The 13,117-nt window shown below is 44.5% G+C and overlaps 1 protein-coding gene across 1 annotated transcript in view; it reads left to right on the top strand.

The window, feature by feature from the left end:
• EIF2AK1 (eukaryotic translation initiation factor 2 alpha kinase 1) overlaps window positions 1-13,117 on the top strand; it is a 326,533-nt gene that overhangs the window by 192,965 nt on the left and 120,451 nt on the right. Inside the window, exon 10 of the mRNA XM_085629019.1 lies at window positions 11,580-11,688. Coding sequence (XP_085485145.1) covers window positions 11,580-11,688 — 109 coding nt within the window. The remainder of the gene's footprint in view (window positions 1-11,579; window positions 11,689-13,117) is intronic.

Raw genomic sequence — 13,117 nt, 5'->3', positions numbered from 1 at the left:
GCTGCGTCCTCTATTCTCCAAAGCCCCAGTAGTAGTACTGGCCCTCTCTCCACTCAATATTCCATGACTGCCCAGATGACGGGGGCGGGGGGGCGGTGCTGCGATGGGTCAGCCCGCTATCTAGTGGGCTGCAGAAGGTCTGTCCCTAGAAGACCTTTGTCCCGCACCAAACCCACCCCCTCCTCCCCACGTGCATCCGCAGCTCCAGGTGGAGGCCAGCAGGGTAGCTCAAGGCAGGGGCAGGCCTGTATGTGAGGGGCGCTGCAGGTGGGCCGACCGAGGGCACAGATGAGGCAAAAACCTCAGGCTGATACAACGCAGTCAATATCTCCAAGTGTAGGCCAGTGGGCAATAGAGCTGTTTCGTTGATTGGTGGTGGGGGGCAGAAGGTCCGCAGTCAGCAGGCTCTCATCTCACCCCGCGCCCTCAGTCACAATGTCTGCCTCAGGGAAAGGCTGCACCTGCAAGCTGAAGCGGATATTCACCTCCCTCGCGAGAGGGAGGACCCCTGTAGTTGTGGCAGGCAGCTGTGGAAGGGAAGCGCTGATGGGGAGACAGACTTATCACTCTGAAGCCTAATAATATGAGTGGACCTACCATTCAACGTCTCCCCGTCAGCGTTGATGATCCATGTCGCCCTCCATCTTGCCTTGTCCGGCGCTGCCACCTCCTAATCTAGTGTTACTTCTGGCTGTCCCATGCCATCCAAGGCCTTATTGCGATAGCTGTATGCAGGGGACAATAGGGAGCAGGTCTCAGTAACGAGTGCCCCCGCAGATGGCAGCGTCCACCACATGCAATTCTCGATCGGAAGAGCTCTAAGAAGTCCTACTTACTCGGCTGCCATCTTGGACACGCCCCCGACACTTTTTAAAACCACCTTTTAGCGTAACTCTAAACCTTTTCCTAACTTGAAAACACACACTTACCTCATCTCAGACCCTAAGCCTAACCAAAATCTTACCATAAGCCTACGCCTACCCCTTAACCGATCTCATCGTTGACTCTGACTATCTAAACATCTCTTGCCATAAGACTAAATGAAAAGCCTACACCCAGTGCTTACTTTGTAAAAATAAATAAGTGCCAGAGCCCTCGTCAGGAGGATACTGCTGTTTGCACCACCCATTGCCCCTGCCAGCACTGTCAATGATAGTGACAACACAACTACTAACCATCAAACTCCTACAAGTGTGACTGTTCAGACTTTTCCAGGCCCCAACGCTATAAGAATGGTTTTGCTGGGACGGCCGTAGTGGGCGAAGTCCCTTTTCAGGGAGCGGCTCCAACAACAGAAGGAAAATCGGCATCTGGAGAGATTACCTTAGCAACAATATATGACCTTATAATGACGCACAGGGCAGAGACTCAGGCTGGTCTAACCCGTACCCAGAATGCCTGTAAGCGCTTACAGAATGCTGTGAGAAGAGTTGCCAGATCTTGTTCAGATATGGGCATAAGGATGAACGAGGCGGAGACTAGGATCTCTACGGTGGAGGACGAGCTAGGGGCTCAAAAGAAAATAGTGGAATCCTTTAAAAAAGATAGGGGTGATGTCCAATTGAAACTTATTGATTTTGAAAATAGACTTAGACGCAATAACCTGAGAATATTAGGTGTGCCGGAGAAGAAAGAGGGATTGGATCCGTTGGAATTTGTGATTGAACTGCTAACAGAAGCCTTTCCGGACCTTGGACATTGGGAGTGGCGGAAGGAAGTTCAAAGGGCTCATAGATTCCCTTTTGTGCAGAAGAAAGTACAAAACATAGACTACCCTAGGGCTATCTTGATTTCCTTGAATAACTTTCGTGCGAGAGAAGAACTGTACGATCTGGCACGACCGAATAAACGGAGAAAGGCTAAAGGGTGTGAATTCTTTGTTCGGACAGATTTTTGCCAGCCTACCGTAGAACTTCGTTGGAGGCTTAGACAGCTTATCCCGTTGTTTCAGTCCAAAGGCTGTCAGGTGTTTCTGCAAAATCCGGCTAAACTGAAGGTGGTCAGGGGTGGCCACAGTCAGTTTTTCACATCTGAAGTCAAGGCGAAAGAGTATCTTCAGTCTATTTAAGTATCTTTTTTTTCTGATACTGGCTGCATTTTGTTTCATTTTGAACCAATAATGTATGAGTAGGCCGATACATGGACATTAATTGACTTTAGTGTGCCTCTACTGGTTTTCTGTTTTTTTTGGGGGGTCAACATATTTCAGCATATCTCAAAATCTGGTTTTTATTTGTTTTTTTTTCGATATGCTGATTGCAGTGGTAAGCAGAGGAGGAAGCTGGGCATCAAGCTTATCATCATTAGGGAATAGGTTTTCCCGATGCCTCATGAGGAGGGTAAGGGGAGGAAGGGGAGGGAGGGGTTTAGGGTTGCTGGGAGGGTTAGGATCAGGGGGGGGGGTTGGTGGTGGAAAGGGGTGTAAAAGATTCTGCGAGGAGGAAAGATTCTATGTTTAAGGTTAATTTGGTCGATGGCAAGAAAGGAGGCATACAGAACAGGCAGGATTTAGTTGCCGGACCACAGCAATTGTATTGTGATATATTCATTTTTTTTATAAGAATTATGCAGCTTACGAAAGTAGTATATAAAAATGGCTTTGGAGATATAATTTGGGAATGTTAAGGATTCTAGATGAGGAAATTAATATGTTGTACTCTAAATATCTGTGGGCTGAACAATTTTAGGAAAAGACGGGTGTTGGCCAGGATTATAGGTTCCTGTTCCTGGGATTTGTTATTTCTACAGGAAACTCATATAGCGTGGTCCAATAGGGCTTGGCTGGGCACGCTTGGGCTTGATCTAGTAGCTTGTACATCCCAATCTGTTAATATAAAGGGAGTGGCAATATTGGCTAAGAAAGGGTTGATGGAGGTAAGGAAGCAAAAGGTAGATAGGCTGGGACGATGGGTTATGATCGAGGTGGCTATATCTCACCAAGTTATTACACTTTGTTCAATATATGGGCCAAATTTGGATGCCCCTGAGATTTTCCAGGAGATTAGTTCAGAACTTTCACTGTATCCACAGCCTATGATAGTATGTGGCGACTTAAATATTCACCTCCCGTCTGGTTTTAATTTGAGATCACCCGAAATTTATATGGGAAGGAAGCCGAGAGGGTTTAGAGGTCTGCAGGCGTTTGTTTATGATCAAGGGCTTTATGATGCCTGGGTTGAGCTTAATCCTGGCCAAGATGGGTATACATTTTTTTCTGCTCCGCACCGAAAGATGGCACGATTGGATTATTTTTTGGTTTCTGATATTATTTTATCAAAGTCATCTATAAGGATTTTACCTAAAATAATATCGGATCATAACCCGGTGATATTAGAATTTGAGTGTACTGGCCTAATGCCTACGACAAGGAAATGGACATTTGACAGAAGGCTTCTTCTTAATGAAGATTATTGTAGCTGGATGAAGAAATGGATTCTTGAATTTCTTCAGATGAATATAGGTTCTGCAAGGGCTGATGTTGTCTGGGATACACTGAAGGCGGGGGTGAGAGGGGATACACTTAGGTTTGCAGCAAGGAAACGTAAAAATGATCGTTTGGAGTTTTTAAAGGTCTTGGTGGTTCTATCCCAGGTGGAGCAGAGATTGGTTCAAGAAATAAAAGTTGGGGGCAGGATTAAGGAGGTACAGGCGGAAGTTGCAGCTACTCGGGCGAAAATATATCAGGAATTTGCGGATGCGGCGGCAGCAAACTATCAGGTACATAGGAATCAGTGTTATGAATATGGAGAGAGGGTTGGGAGAGTTCTCGCTAATAGACTACGTCAAAGAGAGGCCTGTTCTAGGATAGTTAAAATTAAAGATATGGATGGAAAACTTGTAGAGACAACATTTCTGGTTCAGGATGCCTTTAAAAAATACTACGAAACATTATATATGGCTGAACCAGTCTTGACCCCGGAGAGCTATCTCCAAAAAATGGCCTGTGTAGGTTTAGATGATATGGATAAGGATTGGTTGTCAGACTCCCTTTCGTGGGAGGAGATAAAAACAGCAATGCTTTCACTATCTCCAGGGAAGGCGATGGGACCAGATATGATTCCTTTGGAGTTTTATGTTAAGTTTAGAGAGCCTTTAGAGGAGATAATGATGCTAGTGTTTCAAGGGGCGTTTGAAGGGGTACCTCCAGCATCCTGGTCTCAGACAGTAATTGTGGTTTTTCAAAAAAAGGGAAAGGACCCTCTCGATCTATCCTCGTACCCACCAATATCTTTAATTAACGCGGATAATAAAATTTATTCAAAATGCCTAGCTAAAAGACTGGGGGTAGTCATCCCTCCATTAGTTTCATTACGTCAGCATGGATTTATTGCAGGGAGGGGGACCACGGACCATGTTAGACGGGTTATTTCTGTATTTGATTGGGCACAGGCAATGAGTCTACCTGTTGGCGTTGCCCTTTTGGATGCTGAAAAAGCGTTTGATAGGGTGTCTTGGGAGTTTCTTTGGGCAGTGATGAGGTGGAAATCGTTTCCGGATGGTTTTATACGGGCGATATGCTCAATGTATCGGGCTCCAGGGGCAACAATACGGCTGATTGGAGAGGAGTCACAGAGGTTTTCGATAAACAGAGGCACCCGACAGGGTTGTCCCTGTTCTCCACTTCTATTTGCTTTGTTTATTGACCCTCTCATATCTAGTCTGGAGGCGGACCCCGAAATTAGACCAGTAACAGCGCATTCGTACTCTGTTAAGGTCCTGGCATATGCTGATCATCTGGCTGTTTTGTCCAGTGATATGAATAAGGCACTGCAAAGAATTGACACAAAAATGTTTGGGGCAGTGTCTGGTTACAAGTTAAATCTGGGGAAAACCCAGGTGCTACATACAGAAGTTGGACTAGTATCTGGGATGGAGGTAGTCACGGAGGCTAGCTATTTAGGTATAATTATCTCACCTCAAATTCAAACTATCCCAGAAAGAAATGTGGAGCCGTTGATCGCGTCCGTTAGTAAAACGCTGGAACGGTTAGACCGGCTCCATTTGTCATTGTATGGAAGAGGTAATGTCCTAAAAATGTCTATTTTCACAAAATTTCTCTACCTCTTCCGGGCTATTCCAATCCTTTTTTCCAGATTGCTGTTTACTAAAATAGAACGAATGTGCACACGTTTTTTATGGGGATACCATCGATCAAGAAGAGCAATGAAATTCCTCTATCTCCCAACGGAACGAGGAGGTTTGGCTCTCCCAAATTTTTATTTGTATTATTGCGCAACATTACTTCAATTTATGGGTGTGTTGGTATGTGGCCCGATAGCAGTCCTGGATGTTGCTTTTTCTCCTTCAATATATGAATGGTGTCTTGGTGATTCAGCACAAGGCTTATTGTTGAAAATTTTGGAGCCAAGCTATTACAAAAAAACTAGGTTTAAAATAATTCAGGCAGCTTATTTAGTCTGGAAGGGGTTACGTAAGCAGCTGCATATTCCGAGTATCTTACGGGAAACACCATTAGATGCTATGGGTATTTTACCTGGGATATTTCATGACGCGGTCATGCGGAGGTGGGCCCGTTATGGTGTTAAAAGAATTGGGGATCTGTTAGTGCAGGGAGAGATGAGTTCGTTTGCAGCTTTACAGGGCAGGTTTAATGTTAGAAATGCTGATTTTTTTAAATATTTGCAGCTGAGAAGTTTTCTTCAGGGTGCAATTACGGGGGGTAGATGTCAGATTCGACAGATTTGTATTTTGGAGTTAATGCAACAGAATTCCAAAATACGTCAGATTTATACGGAGCTTATGGGTATGCAACGGGATGATATGGCTAGGCAGGAAGCAATATGGAAGGAGAAACTATCAGTTAGTAATTTAGACCTAAAGTTGGTCACCCAAATTGCTGGTTCTATTTTGCTGTCTGGTGGTCTTAAGAGCCAGTCATATATGGCTCTGTTTAATTTGTATTATACCCCTGCCAAGATATCGAAATGGAAGTGTGGGAGGGGTGATAAATGTGCAAGATGTGATCTCCATGCTGCAGATTCAATTCATATGTTTTTTTCCTGCCCGGCCCTTCAGCCTCTGTTATTAGAGATAGAGGAGTTTATGAGTCAATATCTGGGGGTACAGATAACTATTACAGCGAGTCTGGTATTGTTTGGAGTTGAATTTGAATCTACCTCAGACCCGATTGGATTACTGGTGCCTCATAGAGGCTTTAAGTTTATGTCTATGTCGGTTTTGAGGCTATGTATAACGTCGCAGTGGCTGGATCCGGACCCCCCATCCTTTTGTGGTTGGAGGGCTAAGATAATCTCAATTTTTAATATTGAATCAGCCCTGTATAAATTAAAAGGTCTTTCAAAGAAAAAGTTAGGGGCTCAGATATGGGAGCCAATGAGAAAATGGATACAATAATGATGGTTATAATTTGGCTATATGGTTTTATGTATGTATTACCCTGCTTTGTCTCTGTTGTTTACAGGAGAAATATTTGTATATTTTTTATTCTTTTTTTTATATTTTATTTTATTATTTTATTATGTATTGCTTCCTCGCTGAATCAATAATAAAAAAAAAAAAAAAAAAAAGAATGGTTTTAATTAACATTGACTTAATAAACAACTTTTGTTTTGCTCATATCTAAATTACACAAACAGTGATTCCATGTAGCAGGCCGTAATAAGTGCCGGTGCTGAGCACCAGTAACCACTGGCTCAAATTAAACACTGCCTAAACCTAAACTTTATCCGCACATTATCCTACACCTATACCTATCCCTAAAACCAACCCTACCCCTTACTAACTGTACACCTAACCTTGTCAGTTACCCTAATCCTGACCCTTACACTTTACTTTGTACTTAACTGTTATAATGAAGAAAAGACTTATGCAGGTAAGTTCAAGCGTCTTTATTCTGTCATCCACTCTCCGCAACTGACAGCTTGTCAACGTATCAATGTGAACTCTGGCGGAACGTTCCAAGAGGGAGGAGGGGGCGGGGGAGAAGGGGGAGCTACCACTAGGGAAGGAACAGGGAGGAACACCACAGGAGAGAGAACCAGGAGGAGAAAAGAGAGATTACAACACATCTCCCTACGGAGGGAAAGGGAAAAACCGGGGAAAAGCTATGAGAGAAGGAAGAGGAGGGCGTAAGGGAAACCTGAGAGTACATAAGCTTAACATCTCAAAGAGTGAGAACCCCTGGGTCCAGGAGGTAGGGGTTCCCGCAATAAAAGGAAGAAAAGCAAACCCCGGATACAAATTGAAACATTTACTTGAAGGACAACTCATGAAGTTATATAGTTGGCAATCGGATCTCTTCCCCTGATGGAAACAAAAGGGGTAACCCCCGTTCTCAAAACAGAAGAGGTGTGATATGCCCACATGCTTTCTCTTAACACCTTGTCTACATCCATATTGTTGGTACAAGCTTGATGAGTGAGACTTTTGATCCAACGCATTGACAACCAAATGGGTTCATTGTCATCTTGGGCATATCCAGTAGATTCCTCATGCTTGATGCCAAACTCACCAAGGAATTACTTCATTTCATGGGATGAGAATTTGATCTCGTTGTTGGTGACTATGCAAGCTGGCACACCTTCGCAAGCGAATGAGTCTCTTAAAAAATCGATAAGGACTTTGGTCGATACCCGTGAGACACACTTGTATTTAATCCAGTGCGATGTGAAATCCATGAGAACAATCAAAAATCTCTTTATGACTCCTGATTGTCCCATGGGACCGATTATCTCCAGTGCCAACTTAGTCCATGGAGTTTTTGGAACTACTGAGGAATTGTTAGGCAGATTACACCTATTCTCTGCAGACAACCTTTTAACAACATCCGTTCCCGTTACATCATGACCCAACTCTGGTACACCTCCTTCTACAGTGGTTTTGGCACTTTGTTTAGAAATGTTATACACTCCCATGGGCGGTACGTCGCAAGCCATGCTATCTACTCTTTGGCCTATTCTGGTGAAACTCTCAGAGGAATTGCATATGTCCCTGATGGTTCCACCCACCTCCTCAGCTACCAGAACTTGATCTTCACTATTCGGGTCGAGTACAATACCCAGCTCTCTTTGATGCTGCCAACCCAACAGATTAGACCCTTTGCTTACCATGTATACTTTGCCCCTTGTCGCTCTTCCTTTGAATTTAATATACACACTCATCATCCCTATTAAAGGAATATTCTCATCAGCGTACCCTACTGCTGAAATGTCAGGTGCCATCATTTTGAGGCACGAAGTATCAAAAATGTCATTTATGACATTTATATTGAATATGGTAACCGGAGCACACGAATCGGCCAACACATCTATAGGCTTATCATTCACAAAGATGGTACAGTTAGGATGTTCCATAGGCCTATAGTCACTGAAATGCTCTTGATAACTCGTGGAAACTTGACAGTCCCTAGCTTTTACTTGGAAAACATACTTGGGAACAACGTCCACTCCACTCCACTGTGTACTACTTTCACTTGAAGGTTTTCCCTGTTGTTGCACACTCTACCCAGGTGCCCCCTCTTGTTACATTTTACACACGTGACATTCCGGGCAGTACACCGTACATCATTTGCAAGGTGATTACTGCTGCCATATTTCAATCTCCCCTTTTCACTTACAGAATGATTATCTTTGACATCTCCAGGTCTAACTTTGAATACTTCATTATCAAGTGAATTTGCCTGTGCATCACTGCTATTGCGAACATTGGCAACCATGTCATTGGGAGTCTTCATCTCTTTGATACACTTAGCAGTGTGTTCCACAGAGACTGCTATACGAACTGCTTCTTTTAAAGTGGGGTTTTTTGCCAGGAGCTTTTCTTGGATACGACTATTGTTTGTGCACCTAACAATTTGGTCCCTGATGAGTGAATCAGTGAGCTCACCAAAGTTACACAGTTGAGTCAAACCTCTAAGTGCTGCAATATAATTGATGACTGATTCCTGCTTACCTTGGATGCGGCTAAAAAACTTATGTCGCTCCAAAACTACGTTTACTCTATCACCAAAATGTGTTACTAACTTTAACAGAGTGACTTTAAACTCATCCGTCTCATCTTCGTCCTCTTCTAGATCTGGTTCCGGTAAAGTGTCATAAATCTTCCTACCCTGTACGCCTAGGTTATGCAACAATATATGTTGTTTGCGAACCAGTGAATACCGTTCACCGCCTATGGCAATGAGGTATGAGTCGAATACATTTCTCCAATCCTTCTAGTGAATTTCTGGCTCCCCGATTTCATTGAGGAACGGAGGAGGTTGGCTCATAGCTTGTCCCGCCATACTGGGAGGAGTAGGCTATCCAGGCAGGCTGAACCGGATAATCAACTGGAGGGAAGGAGGCACCAGAACTTAGATATAACACGGCGGATAAGCAGAGAACAACACCAGAACAGGGAGGGTGAAAATTGAATAGCTCTCTATGCGTAGTCAGCAACTAAGTGAAGTGAAATCTGGGCAAGCACAGCACGGTCAGAGTAGGTACCCTAATACACTCTAATTACACTCTACCCTGAAGAATGCAGGAAAATGTAGCTTGTAGGACGTACTCAACAAGCTCATACTCTGTATATACTCAAATCATTTGAACATGTAAGAAACTTAGTTATTCACACATTATTCCATACGTCCCCACACCCTCAGAGGCTCACCACCAACCTGGTAATAAACACTTTTTGACACTGGTGAAAAACAAGCATGAATATCCAAGGATCAGTTGATGCAGGTGTGGTAGATGTGCGTGTCACCATGCAGTGGTGCACACACAGTGCTTAGACCAAGGAGGACAACGACGTGAGAAAACGTGTGCACAAATTAGGAGTCCTCCCTTAACTGAGAGATATCACACTCTGGAGAAAAGAAACTGGCCGGAGAATTACTCTTCAGAGACAACGCCGAGAGTAAATAAGCAGGAACCACCAAAGTATCAGAAATGGCTAGATTACGTTAATGTGGCAAAGAACGTCCCCCAAATATACCATTTTACTTAGGGCTGCCGCAAACCTCGTAATGCCACTTGCATGAATGGAGGATAGTCTGACTGCTTCCAGTGGCCCAACTTTACGTTCCCCCCACCTAGTCTTACTTGGCAGATCACCGCCGCTTTCTATGCTGGATGGAGTGCGTGGACAGCGCCTCACCCTGCACACTTTGACATCTGGACAAGTATCCGGCGCGTACCTTAGCCCAATTTCTTTTTTTCCCTCTCTGGACACCACTCCGATGCTGAATTTAGCCTTATGACGAACTACCTGCACGGCCCTCACGTGGTTGGGGCGCCGGAGCTCTGTAAACGTAGGAAGCTCATTAAGGACCGGAATCGCTGCTGAAGATCTCGTTCTCACAGGGCCCTCTGGTGGCTGATGCGCCGGAAGGAGTTGCAGGGGAGGAACACCGCTAGCCCTCAGGCGGTAGAGCGCAGCCTATGAGAGGAATACTACACCCCTCCGCTTCCCTTCAGAGAGGGGGGGGGGCCCAGCGGATCTCACTCGCGAAGGCTCCACGAGTGACACTCAGAAACTCGTTGCATAGCCTCGCAATGACCCTCTTCAATCCGGCACTGGAACGGCAGGATACGCAAATGTTGACAGGAATCCTGACCCCTCCGCTTCCCAATCTCTGAGGGGAACAGGGATTGCCACACAAGCAGGCTGACGACACGGATAGTGCCACACAGCTCTCGCACCAATACGCTCAGTCACTTGGACAGCACCCTGCAAGATGCCTTAGTCGCTGCAGTTGACAGAAGCACGAACCAGTGCAGCTCCCAAAACAGCTCCCTGAAGCCGGCGACTGCACGGTACAAATGGCACTCTCCACGAATGACGCCTAAGACACCCTGAAGCCTCCTCTCCAGAACCACACTGACTGCCACTCGAACCACTCTTCTCTTCAATGGCTCTTCCTGACCTGACGTCTCGCACACTCAGGGAATACGGCTGTGTACCTCAGAGCGCCTCTTCTCATTTTAAGACCCGGCTGGATGTTCCAGACATAGATGTAAACGCCAAGTGACCGCTGATGAGGTCTTGTAAACAGGAACACGCACTCCGTTCAGAAAGGAGAGAGCACTGAAAGGGGAGATGACAGAAGTGGCCCCCTTCGCCAAATCGTCGCCAGTGTTATAATGAAGAAAAGACTTATGCAGGTAAGTTCAAGCGTCTTTATTCTGTCATCCACTCTCCGCAACTGACAGCTTGTCAACATTCCAATGTGAACTCTGGCGGAACGTTCCAAGAGGGAGGAGGGGGCGGGGGAGAAGGGGAAGCTACCACTAGGGGAGGAACAGGGAGGAACACCACAGGGGAGAGAACCAGGAGGAGAAAAGAGAGATTACAACACACTTAACTTTATTCAATGTACTGGTATGCGTAGGAGTGGAATTTTGTCTTAGTGTCCCTTTTGTTGTGGTGAGTCGATGTTGTGGGTGCTAAGTAGTTGTCAGATGTCAGTTGAAAATCTGCTCACAATTTATCTGCTTTTGTAAAAGAATTGTGCTGCTGTACATTTTTGGTGTTTTAAATGGTAATTTTGATCTTTGTCATAAGCCACCAATCCATATACTCTGCCTTCTAACAATTGGTGTTTATTTTTTGTTAAGATACAGTATCATTTGATGCTTCACATACAGATGAAATTATGTGAACTCTCTCTCTGGGACTGGATTGTGGATCGAAACTGTAAACATGATGGAATGACAAAACTTCCTGGTGAGTTTGAGTGCTCTTCTAGCTGTAATACTGGCCTGGCAAATGAAAAACATCAGTTATGCACATTCTAAGATAATATTTGGGTGTTTGACAGTATGCAATTTCTTTTACATTGACACATATGCATCTCCAAGCCACTAGTGAGGCCATTCACCCTTAAACAATCCAGACTGTTTGGAATGTGTTAGGTCTTAAGTTTGGTAATACTGACTATGGTTTGATATTAAATATTCTGGTAATGCATGTCCTGTCCCTTCTTTCATGCCATCAATTACATCAGTTTGGAAAAAAATACAATAATAACTGAACCAGCCAGAACACTTCCAGGCCACTACAGAAATCCGTTCTCGACATTTACAACACCACTATGAGAACTCTTGTTGAGGACTATGCTGCACTGAAAACCTGGTCCACCACGCCAGAACCCTCAGCAGCCCGGTCATTTAAGAGCTTAATTAAAATAAACCTATCATTTGAAAACAGAGGAAGAAATGTATTAAACTCTCAGATGGCATCAACAGTCCACTCTAATCGCCTATCCCTCCTTATGCTAAAACCTCTTACTACAAGACCACCATCAGAGAAGCAGCCAAAAAAACAAAGCTCTCCTCAAGACTGTAAGGACACTTCATCAATCCTCTCCTAGGGCCCTACTTAATTCAACATTTGTAAAGCCATCAAGCTCATTGTTTACACTTCCAAGGCCATCTCACTTCCAGGTATCCCCATCGTCTCTCCAGCAAATAGATCTCCTTCAGTCCAGACTCGTGTATGGTGCCCTCCAGGATCCTTGGGTGTCCCAAGGCAGCAACTTATGAACTCCCTTCCTTCTTTCTATTATTAAATTGCTCCAAAGAGAGGCCCTCCACATTGTTGGCGCCTCACTAAGTCAAAGAACATTGTCAGAAGCCATCCCTGGACCCAGCTGACTTCACCAACTTGCACCCTATTCCCTGATATCCATTCATAGAGAAAGTCATTGAGAAAGCAAACACCTCCTAGCTACAGGCTTTCATCAGCAAGAATGCTCTTCTATAAAACAACCAGCCAGGTTTCAGTGAAATCTGCAACACTGAGACAGTTGCACTCCAATTAATTGTCAATATCATCCTCCTCTTCTACAGCAACAACCCAGGTCTCCTGGTCACGCTTGACTTCTCTATAGCCTTTGACATAGTCAACCATCCAGCTAACCATCCAGCTTTGATAAACACCCTAAAAACATGCATGGAATTTTCAGGCACTATCTTGAAATAGTACACATCCTACATCACAAACTGGTACCTCTGCTCATACAAATAGCTTACAATTTATTTCAGAAACATTGAGAGTCTCCTGTGGAATACCCCAGGGCTCTGTCCTCTTTATTCTCTACATGAAAAAATAAATTCTTACTGAAAGCAGCATCAAGATCAATCAATGTGCAGAT

This window comes from Triturus cristatus, chromosome 10 (genome assembly GCF_964204655.1).
Source record: "Triturus cristatus chromosome 10, aTriCri1.1, whole genome shotgun sequence".
Taxonomy (NCBI): Eukaryota; Metazoa; Chordata; class Amphibia; order Caudata; family Salamandridae; genus Triturus; species Triturus cristatus.
This window is presented reverse-complemented; position numbering and strand designations above follow the sequence as displayed.